Genomic DNA, 15,830 nt, shown 5'->3' on the forward strand with positions numbered 1-15,830 from the left:
CACACTCACAGCCGTAGAAGGCCCGGGACACGATCTGCCGCTTCATGCTTTCACACAGCAGCCTAAGGGGCAACCTGTGGGAACAACTGGGCTCAGCGGGGAGAGGCCACGGCCCTCTGGTGGGAGAAGAGAAGGGAGAACGTCTGGCCTAGGGGGTAGGTAAGCCACGGGGGAAGGTGCCGGGAGGAGAAGCCGCAGCACAGCAGCCTCAGCGGGGTCCCTCTCTGCCACCCAGGGGAGAGCAGCGGTGGGGCCCCCACCTGGCACCACCCACCCAGGGATCTTGGTCAACAAACTTCACCTGTGTGAATCTTCGTTTCCTCATGTGAAAAATGGTGAGAAGCACCAGAGGGTCCTCAGGATTAATACATAAAAGACGAAGTAACGGGTAAAAGAGAACACCTCCCGTGAAAGCCACTCCCTCGCTGCCCTGGCACAGGCAGACGGCTGCTGAGTGTTCTCATGTCTATGTGCACACTGGGAAGGGGAGCTCACGAGTACTGAGCAGCGATGCCATGCCAGTCTCAATGCTGGGTGTACACATGGGCTCTACCTCCTTCTGTGCCACCTTAGGCAGCAAGGGGTGTCATCCCCATTTTTCAGATGAGGAAACCGAGGCTCAGAACCATAGAGGCTCACAGTAATTCAGTCACTCGCAAAAGTGAAATCTGAACCCAGCTCTGCCCAACTCTAGAGGCCATCCTGTCGTGCAAGTGACACGGCCCTAGGACAGATGAACACACAGGTGGCTGGGTGTGCTGACAGGAAGCTGGGGCCAAGCCCCCCCACTCACCGGTCAGGGACGCAGCTGCAGCGGCTGGGGGTGGCGTACGGGGAGCTGCTGGAGAAGCAGGAGAGGCAGGGGGAGCCCTGACTGCACAGGGCCGCCAGGTGCCAGGCTGGCGGGCTGGGCCCAAAGCCCTGCATCTCGATCATGTCGCCGGCATCTGAGGGCAGGAGGGGTGCCAAGGTCAGGGCCCGAGAGGCCTTCTCTCCCAAGCCCCCTGCAGCATGCCCACCTCTGTGCCCAGAGCTGCAGCATGAAGTCACCCACTGGTGGAAAATCACAGAGGTGGGGCCTGCCTGGTCCAGAGCCCAGAGATGGAAATGGCAGGGAGAGGGCGCCTGACGCTGCCTAGCCTCCAGCAAGCCTGGGGAGGGTGGCGAGGCGTCTTTCTGTGTGTGCTGAGACACTTGGACTGAGTCTTGGATGACCGTGGCTACCTATATCTTGCGACCAGCAAACACTTGCTTTTCTAGAGGGAAGGGAAAGAAAGAGAAGGAACGAGAAAGACCTGAGCTCCCTAAAATGCCACCAGCTAGCTCAGCCTTCAAGGATTCAGCCTGGTCCTCTTGGCAAACTCTGAGATGCCCAAGGAGGTGTTTAGAATGCTTCAAACTCTGAACCCTCCCCTCCAGGGGAGTCCCCACTGTCCAAAGCCCCCAAGGAATCTCGGAGCAGCCTACTCTGTAGGCCTGGCTCTTCTGAGGGAGTCTACATCTGGTGGCCAGTGGCTACGGATGAACAGTGCCCCGTGTTCAGGCCAGGCACCCCAGGCAGATGGCTGCCAGCTCACACGGGCCCTCTCTGAGTTCTGCTCCGCCCTTGCCTAGCCTGAGAGCGCTTAGTATGGTGGCCTCCCGAAAACACAGTGAGAGCTGGGAGGACACGCACGATTTTGGGGCTGCTAGGCCACTGGGGGATGGGGTGGGGCTGGGCACAGAGGCCACCGTCCAATGTCCCAGTCAAAGAAGAAGGGGCCTTGGTACAGCCTCAGAAGATGACTCCTTGGACACAGCTACACTGCCAGCAGACGCCTGCTCAGCCAGCCCTGGCGGCCTGAATCAGAACCCAAGACCCTTGAGAGCTTCCAGGGCCCAAGTGGGGCAGGGCATTGCTGAAGGGGAAGCTGGCAGGCCCAGTGAGCCACAGAGATGGGCAAAGTGAGAGAGGAAATGGAAGGACTCGAAGCTGATGCCAGGAGGGAGGGAGAGAGTGGAGAAGAGTTGGATGGACGGGGAGGGAGAGCCGTGTGTGCTGAGCAGAGTCCTGCCAGCAGCGGTTTTCTCGGCTAGCTCCCCCCGTGGCCTGGAGCAGGTGTGGGCCTGGCTTTGGTGGCAGCCAGACTCCAGCTCTGGGTGTGCCTTGGTGGGGAGGGCTGGCCTGAGCCCCTTCCAGTCCCCTCAGCGGGTGCCCTGTCTGGGCTGCGGCTCTCTTCCCAGACCTGCGGCTGGGATCTTTGCAGGTATCTGGCCCTTCAGCTCCGCCAAGAGGCAAATTAAGGGAACACATTTAGTGAGGAGGGGCTGCGGCTCTGGGAGTGAGGGAGTTGCAAGCCATGCCTGAGACTCTGGAAGGAGGGAAGGGGTGAGTGCAGGTGGGGTGAGGCGGGAGCCCAGCTCAGCCCTCAGCAGGCAGGAGACAGGAGGGCAGTCCTGGGAGGAGCCAGGGTAGGAAGAGGCCCAGCCAGGCAGGCAGCAGGCAACAGGCGGGCAGGCAGGGAGGGCAACAGGGGTGAGGGTGGGTGGGCAAAAAGGAAAGCAGCTCATGCCCAGAAGGCAGGCCCAGCCAAGGCAAGTCCTGGGTCAATGCTCTTCACCTTAATTCTCCAGGAAGGAGCTGAAGCCGCCAGCGTTTGAACACTGTGAAAGCCCAGCGCAGCAGCTGGAGCTACTGAGCGACTGGGAGAGGGTGCAGGCTGGACGGGGGCTCTGCTGGGTCAGCGTTGACTCTGACTCTCTCCTCTGAGCATGAGGAAAGTGTAAAGCAAGAAATCAGGGTGGGCGAACCCCACAGCCCCTAAGATTCCGAGTGAAAGGTGCCTGGCCTGGAGCAGAATTAGAGTGAATAGCATCTCTGCTCTGTGGAGAGGCAGCAGGAAGAGGAAGGGGAGAGGAAGAGGGAGAGGAAGTCTGGACACCCCGCCACTGATTCACATGCACAAGTCAAGCATGTTGCAGGCCTGGAAAGCCCCAGCTGGCAGAACGGACTCAACAGTGTTGTCATTATGGACTGAGTGGAGGTGGGCCTGCTCCCCACACCTGCTGATTCTGCTCTTCGCCTCTCCTTTCCCGAGTATTAGGGGCCCAGAAGCTGCACACTGGTTGGCCTAGCCCGAGTTCCTTGAGGGGATGCACGGATAAGCCTGGAGGCTTCTGGACTGTTGGAAGTGAGCCTGGAAGTTTCTCTGATCCCAGAGGCCTCAGTCCCAAGACTAGTCAGGGACAGGCTTTCTATCACCAAGTCTGCCAAGGGTTCTGGTAGGCCCCTCCAGCCTCGAGCCTGACTGCCAGTTCATGGGATAAGAAGTGGCTCCTTGGATCTCCTTAGACCTCAGCCTCCCCACTCTGCTCGGTCAGCTAACTGGAAATAAGCAACACCCCCAGGTCCGGCTTTGCAAGGAACCGACTGGCAAGGGCAATAAACACAGAAGTGGGATGCCCCCGCCCAGGCCTGGCCTGGCCTACAGGCTCATACTGGAAGGATGGGGAGGGAGCGGGTGTGAGGGCAGGCAGCCGGCAGGCTTGTGCGGAGGGTGTGCTGGGTGTGTTCTAAGCACAGACCGGGTCGCCCTGCCTGCCCGGAGACTCATTAGTGCTGGGCTTCCTGGCAGAACTCTGTGGAAGCATCAGGGAGTGTGGCATATTCTGAGGACATCCTCTGCAGGTGGGGGAAAGGGAGAAGCAACTGATTTTGTGGCATAGGAGTGGGTGGGAATGGGAAAGCTCCCCCATCTCTGGGAGAACTGGCCTCAGCCTCTCCCTAGCCAACCCTTCCTTGAGCACCTAGCCCAGCCCTCACAGGTTACCCAGCTGACTGCTTGCTGAAGAGTGGGGCTCCCTCCCTACCAAGCCAGCTCTGTGCTAGGAAAGATGGGTGGTGGGCAGAGGAACCCCGGGGGTCCGAGGGCACTGCACTGTCACCTCCAACAACGGGGACTCTCCATTCGTGGACCCTGAGGCTCATGGGGGCGGGAACACATCTGTCTTATATCCCTGGCCCAGGCGAGGAGGCGGAGCTCTGGCAGAGCAAGAAACTTGCTGGAAACCATACAGGGAACGGGGCAGAGCTGGGCGACAATTCATGTCACCAGGCCGTGAGCCCGGCTCCTTCCCGGACATCGTGCTGCAGCTACTTCTAGATTTCATGCCTGCTGGGGGCCGCAGGCCTCCTGGGGAAACTGAGCCCTGGGGCTCGTCCCATGGCAGCCCTCACTGTCCACATGACCTGCCCCTGCCCCAGGAAGGACCCGATGCCTCCGTCCTGATTCTGTTAAGTCAGGAGTCAGAAGTGCCAGGCCCAGAGGCTGGTCTTCCCAATCAGCAGAGAGAAAGGAAGGGGCCTCTGTTGCATTTGCTGGTCTGACCCCCAGAGCAGGAAAAGGCTCCAAGTGCCATTCAGGATTCCCAGGGGGCAATGAGCTAATGAGACCTTCCTATGAGCACATCCTCCTCGAAGCCTGAAGCCACCTGCCCTGGGCCAGCCCTTCTTCTCCCGGCCCTCCCTGATCTGCCACCTGCTGGAAAGGAAGTGCCCTAGGTGTAAGTCCCCTAATGCCAACACTGCCGTTCGAGCCCCTGCGGTGGGTGGCAGGTGGGCCCGGGAGGGAGGGCGGGGGACGAGGTGGGTCAGGGAGGGGGAGGGATAAAAACCTTTCATCGGATTGGGAGCTGTGAGGTTCCGCGAGCAGATCATTGAGAGCATCGAGTGCAGTTTATCCTCCTCTTCCTCATCATCGTCCACCGAGGCCGCGCGGCTGGCCGCTAGGTGGTGGTAGTTAATAGTGACTGCTCAAAGAGAATAGCGAGAGGCAGAGGCATGAGGACCCTCATCCCTGGCAGGAGGGACTCCCTCCTGAAGGTGAGTGGAGTGGAGGCCGGGTCGTCTTGAATCTGCAGGGTGCAGAAGAGGGGAAGGGAGGGGACCAGACAGCTCTTTGGGTGATTTTCTTGGGAGAATGTGGAAGGAGGGGAGGGGCTGGGGCAGCTGCAGAGCCCCACTCTTTGGAGGCACCTCTCTAGAAGAACGGAAGAGAGAGAACGGATGGGGATGTGAAAGATGGGGGCTGTCTGGGACAGGCTGGCAGCTTGGGAGGTGGTTGGCCCTAGCAAAGGCTGGGCATGACAGCGGGCAAATGGGTCCTGACGTTCTTTAGCTCCTGTCAGGCTGGACCAAATCTGAAGATTGCTCCAAATCCCTTGCTTCAGACTCTAAATTCCACCTTTTCCCCTCCCAGGAAAAGGAAAGGGTTTTCTCAGGGCTGTCCTCAAGGAGCCTGAGTCGCTTGATGGCCTCTGCTTCTTGGTGCCCTGGCTTGCCCTTAGGGAAGTGGTCCTTGAAGTGACCAGAATCAGAAAATACCAAAGACTGAAGTGGGGAGGCAGAGATGGGAGAGGCTAAACCGAACACCAGCCTGAGATTAAGCCTCAAAGATGCATCCCCTGCCAGGTGTGTCTGGGGGGAGGGAATCCCTGCCATGAGCCTCGGAGCCTGGCGGAGCTGGCTGCGAGGTGGCTGAGTGTGCAGTGTGGTCCCTAATACAGAGACAATTTGTTGACAACTTTTCGGCACAAGTTAGGAAATTCAGGGAGGAGCGGGTGGTCTGGCTGACAATAAACACTGGGCTGGCAAACTCCCTGACGTTCATCTGTAAGAAAAGCAAGTCTGGCCCAGAGAAACCTACAGGTAGCAGCAGCACTCTGACCAGAAAGGGAACTTTGGTGTTGGTAGATACGCAGATAGACAGACTCCCTGGGCCCAGGGGTGTGTGTCCAGGGCGGGGCAGGACCCACCAGGGCCAAGCCACCTTTATACCTGCCAGCCCCCAAAGTCCCCAGGCAGCCTCCAGTCTGTCTGCGACGTGACCTGCTGCTTCAGCCTACGCTCATCAGTAGCTGGTTTCAGGAGGGCTCTGGCTTCAGGGGATCAGTGGACAGTTTCCACCATCCAAAAGGAAGCACTGATCCCATCCCTGGCTGTCTCATGGGGGTCGGGGAGCAGGTGAGGAGCACTGAGGTTCCCCATCTTCTACTTCTAGTTTCTCCCTGAGTTTTGCCCTGGGCAGGGTCTGAAAGGATACCTAAGTAGTGATACCTAGGCCTGCTGAGCCAAGAGTCCTGGAGTGGAGAAGTGGGGAGGACAGCTGGGTAGAAGAGACGCACCTTTGTAAAGGCAGTGTCTGTGGGTCAAAGGTCCAGGGAAGAGATAAGCGGGGAGCCTCTTGGGTTAGCTGGGCCTGGTCAGTGGACCCTGCCTGCTGCCCTCCTGGGTGACGCTGCGCTCCCCCGCCTCCCTGAGCATCTTCCTCTCTCCCTAGGATGAAGTTGGGACACTCACTGTGCTCGTGCCTGTGGCCAGGGTAGACGATCCGGAACACATAGTCGGTGGCCCGCCCAGTGCCCATCTCCTCCACATCCACTGAGCGCAGGCTGCTTCGCTTACGAAGCTTGGGAAACACCTTCCCCTGTGGAGGGAAGGGGAGGGGGTCAGCCTGTGTAGGGCAGAATCTCAGCCAGGGTTCCACGCCAGGCTGTTCCTCAGAAATCCACATGGCGAAGGAGGGGAGGCGGGCAGAGCACCCCACACACAGTCCTTCCCCCAAAGCCTCCCACTGAGTTACCTTCCCCTGCTGGGTCCACAGCGGGGGCTCTAGCTGTCCCCGAGGCAGCAGCCCATTCTCCAGACAGGACAGAAAGGACAGCAGGTGTCCTCCCTGTGGGAAGTGCAGTGGCGGCCTCTGGATGCCATCCTGGCTCACCAGCACAAGCGTGCCACCACTCTCTGGGGGTGAAGGCAGGAGAGGGAGGCTGAGGCCCTCTCTGGTGGTCATCATAGCCTGCTGGCCAGCGCCCACAAACTGGGTAGGAGGCAGATGGCTGGGCTACAGCATGGCCTGGGAGCCCCATGAACAGGATGGGAGGATAAGAAGTTTTAATGGCCCCATGCACAGAGCGGCTGGGAGAAGGCAGCCCCTCTTCCCGCCCGAGTCGGGGACAAGGCAGGCTTACTTTGCTGATGGCAGTGGATGCACACGACCTGGCTGAAGGGCACCACCAGGGCATAGTCCCAGTAAACGCTAGGAAGGAACCAGACTGGTGTCACCATGTCCAAAGACCTGCCATCCTCCCTTCCTTCCTTCCTTATCTCCTGGTCCTACCACTGCATAAAACTGCCCTGAGGATAGGAAGAAGTGGGCCCAGCCAGCCATGTCCCTGAGATTCATGCAGCCCGCTTGGCACAGGGACAGCTGTCGGTCTCAGCCACTGAGAGCTTGGCTCAGACACACCTCTTCATGCCCAAGCTTGGCTCTGTCCTAGAGAGCTTGGCAATCACAACAGGCAGCTGCTCCCTGCTATCTTGGCATCCAGACAGAGAGTGAGGTTGGCCTCCTGGAGCAAGGGTCTTTCTCCATCCCTCTGCCTGAGAGGGATGCCCACTCCCTGCCCTCGCTCCTGGGAGCAGGTCCCAAAGCCCCCACCTCTTTTCCAGCTCGGAGTCCCCCAGGGTCCCGTTCATGAGCTGGTTGGGGGTCCACTTCAGAGTCAGGCTGTCTGCAGACTGGTGCAGGGAGAGGTAGCCAGGGACCGCCTCCATGTCCTCCTTCTATAGCGGGAGACAGCGGAGGACACAGGTGATGAAGGGCTGAGAGGCTCTGAGGGATGGCCTGTGAAAAATGAGCTCCTGCTGGGAGGAGGGGAGGCCCAGCTAGGCTAGTCATGGGGTCCTGGACTAGGGGCTGGGCAGGAGCACGGGGAAACAGGACCCATGCAGATCTGGGCACGTCCTTCCCTTGCTCAACCTGGGGCCACTGGCTCTCTCCTGCCAGCCTCCTGGATGCCAGGTCCATTCCAGGCCAGCCATACCCAAGCTGGGGATTCGCCTCGTCTGCTGGCTGCCATTCCTGGCCGTGCCCCTCAGGGCCAGGCATAAGTCACGTGAGGCAGGGAGTGGGGAGGCTGGGGCCATTCTATTTCTCTCTTGTCCAGCTCCTCAGGAAAGAAGCAGCCATGGCCTAGAGGCTCCAGTTGTCTAGTTCTCGAACCTTCGGAAGAGGTAGCCTGGGGCAGGGGTGCTGGGACTGAGCTCTAGTTCTGGAACCTTCGGAAGAGGAAGGCTGGGGCAGGGGTGCTGGGACTGAGCTCTAGTTCTGGAACCTTCGGAAGAGGAAACCTGGGGCAGGGGTGCTGGGACTGAGCTCTAGTTCTGGAACCTTCGGAAGAGGGAGGCTGGGGCAGGGGTGCTGGGACTGAGCTCTAGTTCTGGAACCTTCGGAAGAGGGAGGCTGGGGCAGGGGTGCTGGGATTGAGCTCTAGTTCTGGAACCTTCGGAAGAGGGAGGCTGGGGCAGGGGTGCTGGGACTGAGCTCTAGTTCTGGGGCCTTCGGAAGAGGGAGCCTGAGGGAGGTGCTGGGATTGAGCATCCTACCGGCTGCACCAGCACGTGGTTCTTGCCGTAGAGCAGGCGCGTCCTGGAGTTCTGGTGCAGGGACTCCACACACTCGCGGGCGCAGGCAGCCAGCCTGTCCTCTGGCGCACTGCCACTTGAGTGCCGCTTCCGGATCTGTGTGGAAGGCCTGGGCTCAGCCTCCAGCCTTGGGAAATGGGCCTTGGGGCTCGAGAACCCTCAGGCTTCCATGCCGACCCTCTCCGGCTGACCCCAGGGTCCTTCCTGCTCCCAGTTAGCTCCCTGACCCCCTCTGCTCTCTAGCCACGGACCAGCAGGGGCTCCTGGCATTGCTCTTGTTTTATTGTGGGGTGAAGGCTCTTTTGAGGAGGCCACTACCTTGGGGCATCTCCAAGGCCTGTCCTGTAGAGAGGCTGGTTTCCTGTCCCTACAGGCCCATGGGCATAGCCCAGATGAGTGCAAGGCGTGGGAAGGGGCACCTACCCCTAGGGCTGGGCGCTTTGCAGGGGAGTCCTGGCGAGTGGGCGGACCCCGGATGCGGTGCCTCTGGACCAGCTCATCAGCAGAGGGGTCAGTCCAGTAGTGATCAGCTGTCTTGAGCTTCGTGTATTCCAAGGCACAGGGTCCCACTGTGGGGGCAGGTACAGCCAGCTCCGACGGTGCTCCCTCACTTTTTGCCCCAAACCCCCACCATGGGCCTGGCACAGGCCCCTGTGCTTTCGGGCTCACCTAGAAGAGAGGCCAGGATCGGGCCAAACACAGGGTCTGCCAGCAATGCCTCCTTCTCGTAGTACTTGCTGCCGGGAGATAGACAGGGTGACTGCCAGGTCTCCAGGACTCAACCCAGGGCAGTCAGGCTCACCAGGTAGGGACGTCCCCACAAAGACCAGATTCATCTCAGTCTCAGAGAAACGGTAAGTCCATTGTGGGGCATGGAAGGGGCGGGGAGATGGGGAAGTGCCTGCAGGCCATCAGGGATGGGCAAGCATCCTAAAGGCAGGGCTGAAGGACAGTCAGAGATGGTCAAGGAAGGAGCTGTTTGGGGAGCGGGGAAGTCACCTGCAATTTTCCGCCAGGTATTGCACAACCTTGTCCAGAACTTTCTCGATGAGCGCCGTGCGTACCCATATGTGTTTCAGGGCCTGAGGGCTGAGGGCCAGGGTCTTCCCACTGGCTGAGCCCTGTCTCTGCAGGGCCTCCTGGCTGACCCCTGAGGGTTTCCTGCAAAGGTGGGAGGGCTCCAGGACTGCAGTGGTCTAGGGGTAAACCCCAGAATGGTGGTATCGGGAGGGGAGCTTGGTGCCCCAAGACGGAAGCACAGAGAACTGACTGGCGGGAGCTGAAGGAGGGTATAGAGCCTTGTGCCCACATGGAGGCAACCCCCACCCTCAGGCTGATCCTCCATCCAGAGGTCCTACAAGGAACAGGCCCAGGAAGCCAGCTTCCAGACAGGCTGTCCTGGGAAGCAGCACTTGCCACGTGGGAAGAGCCAGAAGGAGGGAAGGGGCAGCTGGGGCTCACCTGCCATCTTCCTGCTGCTGCAGCTCCTGCACTTTATGGCAAATCTCCCCGGCCACAGGGCACGTCTTCCCCACCTTGGTGAACAGGGCTGCCATCTTGTCACTGCGCAGGAAGCCAGCGGCACGGCGTCTCAGCTGATGCAAGAGGCAAGCCTCCACCGCACCTGGCCACAAAGGAAAACAGCATCTGAGCCTGGTAAGGATGGGGAGAAAAGCTCCTCCGCCCCATACCTGCAGTGAGGCAAGGGGTAAGGGCAAGCCCTGACCCATGTTAGAACTAAGGGCAGGCCAGGGAGATATCCTGGCTTCCTCTGAAATTCCCCCCCACCCCCCGCTCCTGCCCAGGACGAAAAGCTTGGACATCCCGAGCTGTCCTTCTCCCTCGCCTGGTGTGCACAGGCGTCCCATATGCGACATCACCCCTGGGGCCATGAGGCCCAAAGCTCCCCGCTCAGGGCGGCATGAGTGGCTCCAGCCCTGGCAACAAGCACAGCACCCACATGATGGGGATGTGGGGAGCTGTGGACTCGGGATCCTTTCTGGAGGGTACGGGTGATGCATCATCAATAAAATATTGATGATGTCACTGTAGAGATTGGACCCGCTGGCGGCCGCTGGACTGATGAGCCCAGCAGCTGAGAGCGAGAGATTTCTCTCTTCCATGCTAGGAAAGCTTCCCTCTGTTCAGTCATGTTTTAGGGTTACACTTAGTCTCTGCCTGGACCCAGTGTTCCACAGACCCTGCAGGGAAGAAGGGCTTGGAGATGGTGGGGAGTTGCCTTGGCCCATACAGACTCTCAAAATATGAGAGTGAGTGTGTGGGAGGAGGAGGGGCTGCTACGTTATTGAGGCCAAGCTAACAGTTTTACAGGTGAGGAGGGAAAGGCCCAAAAAGGAGAAGAAATCCATCATAGGCACAGAGTGGCAGAGTCACTAGGACGAGGACCCAGGGCTCTGAACCTTGACCTGAGCCCCTTTTGCCACCTCCAGGCGTGTCTGCTTGTCGCAGGGGCACCGTGGGAGAAGGAGTGCTTTTTTCACATGGACTGAAAACAATGAGCTGTGCCGGAGACAGGGAGTCAGACAGAACAGGGTCTGAGCTTGGCAGGGGCACTTGCTCTGAGACTGTTTTATTGTCTGTGAAATGGGAAAACTTTTTTTTTTTTTTTTGAGACGGAGTTTCACTCTTGTTACCCAGGCTGGAGTGCAATGGCGCGATCTCGGCTCACCGCAACCTCCGCCTCCTGGGTTCAGGCAATTCTCCTGCCTCAACCTCCTCAGTAGCTGGGATTACAGGCACGCGCCACCATGCCCAGCTAATGTTTTGTATTTTTTATTAGTAGAGATGGGGTTTCACCATGTTGGCCAGGATGGTCTCGATCTCTTGACCTCATGATCCACCCGCCTCGGCCTCCCAAAGTGCTGGGATGACAGGCTTGAGCCACCGCGCTCGGCAACTTTTTTTTTTTTTGATGAAGACTGAGTCTTGCTCCATCACCCAGGCTGGAGTGCAGTGGCGCTATCTCAGCTCACTGCAACCTCCGCCTCTTGGGTTCAAGTGATTCTCCTGCCTCAGCCTCCCAAGTAGCTGGGGTTACAGCCGCACACCACCACGCCCAGCTAATTTTTTTATTTTTGTAGAGACAGGGTTTTACCATGTTGGCCAGGTCAGTCTTGAACTCCTGACTGCACGTGATTCACCCGCTTCGGCCTCCCAAAGTGCTGGGATTACACGCGTAAGCCACCAAGCCCAGCCGAAATGGGAAGACTTCTGAGGGCTACTGTGAGAAGTTACATGAGACAGAGGATGTGAACTCTCTCACACGGGGTCTGGCTCTCAGGAGGTACTGCGTCTGGGTCAGTTCCTGCCTCCTCACCCTGTCTGTTCAGATACAATTCTACAGCGAACCTCCAAGAGCTGGGTTTTTGCAGGATCCCTGACAGGGGGAGGAAGAGGATGCCCTGGAGAGAGGATCCAAGGCTGCCCCAGAAGTGGGTGGAGACACTCCTCTCTTAGAAACAGGGAAAGTGGCCATGTCCAGTGGCTCACACTTGTAATCCCAGCACTTTGGGAGGCCAAGGCATGTGGATCATGAGGTCAAGAGATCAAGACCATCTTGGCCAACATGGTGAAACCCCATCTCTACTAAAAATACAAAAATTAGCCAGGCGTGGTGGCTGGCACCTGTAATCCCAGCTACTCGGGAGACTGAAGCAGGAGAATCACTTGAACCTGGGAGGCGGAGGCTGCAGTGAGCTGAGATTGCACCACTAAACTCCAGCCTGGCAGAGCAAGATTCTGTCTCAAAAAAAAAGAAGAAAGAAAGAAAGAGAAAGAAAGAGAGAAAGAGAAAGAGAGAAAGAAAAGAAAGAAAAAGAAAGAAAGAAAGAAAGAAAAAGGAAGGAAGGAAGGAAGGAAGAAACAGGGAAATTGAGGTCCGTCAAGTTTTGTTTTGTTTTTTTTTTTTGAGACAGGGACCCACTCTGACACCCACGCTGCAGTGCAGTGGCACAATCTCGGCTCATAACAGTCCCATCCTCTGTGGCACAAGTGATTCTCCCACCTCAGCCTCCCAAGTAGCTGAGACTACAGGCGTGCACCACCATGCCCAACTAATTTTTTTAATATATTTTTTTCTAGAGACAGGGTTTTGCCCTGTTGCCCAGCCTGGTCCTGAACTCCTGGACTCAAGCAATCTGCGTGTCTCAGCCTCTCAAGGTGCTGGAATTACACACCTGAGCCACCAGGCCTGGCTCCTGTCAAGTTTATTTTGACTAGTACTGTTAGAATATGAAACCTAGAGTTAGGAAATAATTCAGTAACTGCCCAGCAATCACTGCCGATCTATGAAGGAGTTTTGTTTGGTCCTCTCCTGGACTGAAGTCAAGAAGGGAGAGAGCTTCCCCGGGCCAATCTGGAGGGTTACCAGCTCAGCAAGAACATCCCAGGGCTGGGGAAACAGGCAGGACCCCTTCTCCTCCTGAGGGCCTCCTGCCAGAGCTCTTCATTGCTCAGATGTTGGAGGGTTTTATCTTACAAGACATGACCTTTCCTTCACAGTATATCTGTGCATTTGTGTACACATGTGCATGCAGACAAATGTATGCGCACTTATCGTGTGTGTATGGGCGTACGCACACCTGTCAAGTGTATGGGGCACAGGGGAAAATCTTGTTTTGTTTTGAGATGGAGTCTCGCTTTGTCACCTAGTCTGGAGTACAGTGGCATGATCTCAGTTCACTGCAACCTCCACCTCCCAGGTTCAAGTGATTCTCCTGCCTCAGCCTCCTGAGTAGCAGGGATTACAGGTGCCTGTCACCACGCCTGGCTAATTTTTTCTTTCTTTTTTTTTTTTTTTGAGACAGGGTCTTGTTCTGTCCTCAGTCCCCAGGCTGGAGTGCAGTGGCACAATCTTGGCTCACTGCAACCTCCACCTCCTGGGTTCAAGCAATTCTCCTGCCTCAGCCTCCCGAGTAGCTGGGACTACAGGCACGCGCCACTATGCCCAGCTAATTTTTCTGTTTTTTTAGTAGAAACGGGGTTTTACCATGTTGGCAAGGATGGTCTTGATCTCTTGACCTTGTGATCCATCTGCCTCGGCCTCCCAAAGTGCTGGGATTACAGGCGTGAGCTACTGCACCTGGCCTTAATTTTATATTTTTAGTAGATACGGGGTTTCACCATGTTGGCCAGGCTGGTCTTGAACTCCTGTCCTCAGGTGATCTCCCCACCTCAGCCTCCCAAAGTGCTGGGATTATAGCCTGAGCCACCGCGCCCAGCTCACAGGGGGAAATCTTTGGCCTAAGTGTCCACATGCTCCTCTCCATGATCAGTCCCCCTGGTCCCTGGAGGTCTTGTGTGGCCCTGGGATACACAGGGTCTCAGTCTCTCTGTGCCTGTGGGAAAGTGGTGATCATTTCCTGGGGTTGCTCTTCCCATTCAGAGTGGGGAGAGAAGCAGCAGGTGGCACAAGTCCTGCAGGGGGTCACTTGCCTCAAGGCTGTGACTAATGGCAAGAATAATGAGTCATTCGATTTCTCACCTTCCCTCCATGACCAATCGACCACTCGACCAATCACCAATCGAAAAGGCAGCCAGGCCAGGGGACTGGGGAGTGGCGGCCCCAGCACTCCCAGGCCTGGCCTCGCCCACCTTCCCAGCCAGCCTCTGACCACACGCATGGGGTCCTCCCTGGGGGAGAGGAGGCATTCCTGAGCAGTCACCTCAAGTAGTGAATACTGAGAGAACCAGACATCACGCTCAGTCTCCTTTTGCCTCGCGGTCCCAATCTCCTTCTGTGAAACCCAGCCAAGGCGCCAGGCAGCATCTGGGGAAGGAGAAATCCCTCTCCTGCATCCACTTTGCAACAAAGACCGGTTAGGCCAGTGGCCCAGGCAAGACTGACTCGGCTCCATGGGCTCTGGCCAGCAGCTGTTCACCCTGCACTTGTCCTGCCCACTCCCAATGCAGCCAACATGTTATCATGTGTGGTGTTTAGGCAAAATAATCACCACAACACCGCTACCTGAGAGCCATTATCCTAGAGGGCTTTGTGGATGGGTTTCTGGGGCTCCAAAGACCCCCTGAAATTGAGGGCAACTTGAATGCAAATTGTTGATGTGCTCTAGAATGATTAGGTGAGCGCTTTTTGTCCTTGATAGTGGGTCTGTGCTTCTCAGCTTCTGACCCAAAAAGATTAAGAACTCTTTTTTTTCAGGCTGGACTCACTCTGTTGCCTGGGCTGGAGTGCAGTGGTGCAACCGCAGCTCACCAAAGTCTCGGCCTCCTGGGGTCAAGCCATCCTCCCAACTCAGCCTCTCAAGCAGCTGGGACTACAGGCTTGTGTCACCAAGCTTGGCTAATTTTTCATTCTTTTTGGTAGAGACTGGGGTCTGGCTATGTTGCTTAGGCTGGCCTGCAACGCCTGGGCTCAAGTGATCCCCCTGCCTCAGCCTTCTGAAGTGCTAGCATCACAGGCATGAGCCCCAGAGCCTGGCTCTAAGACTTCTGAGTCAGCAGAGACCCGGGCATTCTCACTGATGGAAACAGGTGCAGGCAGAAGGACACGCTGTCCCATGTATAGTGAGTGAATACCACACTCAGAGCTGCCTGCAAAGCCAGCAGCAAGTGTCCTCCTTCCCTGGGGGTTATCCACAGATAGACTGAGGTGGGACTGTTACAGATCCTTCCCCAGGGAGGGTCCACATGAAGGCCTGTGCCCATTCTCCCTTTCTCACTGGCCTGGAGCACCAGGCACAACTCCAGGGCCTCACTCCCCTTACTCCTCTCTCCCCGGCTCCCGCCACCACCCCCGCTCCCGCCACCACCTCCGCAGCTCCCGCAGCTCCCACTATCGCCCCAGCTCCCGCTATCGCCCCAGCTCCCAGGGCGGAGGGCGGTGGCAGGAAGCACTGGTAGGCTAAAGCACCAGGTGAGCTGAACCCACCTGCCTGCTGACTGAGCTGTCCGGCCCCAGTCTCCCACCTGGGAAGGCTTCAGGACCCCTGATCCAGTGGGTCCCAGCACCGCCTACGGCCACCCTGGGCGCACCACAACAAGGTGACAGCCCTGGCATCACTGGACTCATTTCATACAAGAAAAAAACATGGACTAATTAATAAAAACCAACACTAGTTGGCATGAAAAGGTTTGGGCAAATAATCAAAATGGAGAAGAGAGGCCGGGCGCGGTGGCTCAAGCCTGTAATCCCAGCACTTTGGGAGGCCGAGGCGGGTGGATCACGAGGTCAAGAGATCGAGACCGTCCTGGTCAACATGGTGAAACCCCGTCTCTACTAAAACTATAAAAAATTAGCTGGGCATGGTGGTGCGTGCCTGTAATCCCAGCTACTCAGGAGGCTGAGGCAGGAGAATTGCCTGAACCCAGGAGGCGGAGGTTGCGGTGA

General features: G+C 57.6%; 1 protein-coding gene across 4 annotated transcripts in view; it reads right to left on the reverse strand.

The window, feature by feature from the left end:
* SGSM2 (small G protein signaling modulator 2) overlaps positions 1-15,830 on the reverse strand; it is a 48,337-nt gene that overhangs the window by 10,050 nt on the left and 22,457 nt on the right. The window contains exons 3-14 of one of the 4 annotated variants that reach the window (XM_037743154.1): positions 9,926-10,088; positions 9,464-9,625; positions 9,134-9,204; positions 8,888-9,033; positions 8,426-8,560; positions 7,479-7,603; positions 7,009-7,076; positions 6,621-6,781; positions 6,338-6,464; positions 4,654-4,788; positions 794-947; positions 10-74 (exon numbers count right to left, since the gene is read on the reverse strand). In XM_037743154.1, the coding sequence (XP_037599082.1) occupies positions 10-74; positions 794-947; positions 4,654-4,788; positions 6,338-6,464; positions 6,621-6,781; positions 7,009-7,076; positions 7,479-7,603; positions 8,426-8,560; positions 8,888-9,033; positions 9,134-9,204; positions 9,464-9,625; positions 9,926-10,088 (1,512 nt within the window). The remainder of the gene's footprint in view (positions 1-9; positions 75-793; positions 948-4,653; positions 4,789-6,337; positions 6,465-6,620; positions 6,782-7,008; positions 7,077-7,478; positions 7,604-8,425; positions 8,561-8,887; positions 9,034-9,133; positions 9,205-9,463; positions 9,626-9,925; positions 10,089-15,830) is intronic. The other 3 variants (XM_017541632.2, XM_037743155.1, XM_017541633.2) reach the window with 3 other exon arrangements.

Source organism: Cebus imitator, unplaced genomic scaffold, assembly GCF_001604975.1.
Source record: "Cebus imitator isolate Cc_AM_T3 unplaced genomic scaffold, Cebus_imitator-1.0 Scaffold136, whole genome shotgun sequence".
Classification (NCBI taxonomy): Eukaryota; Metazoa; Chordata; class Mammalia; order Primates; family Cebidae; genus Cebus; species Cebus imitator.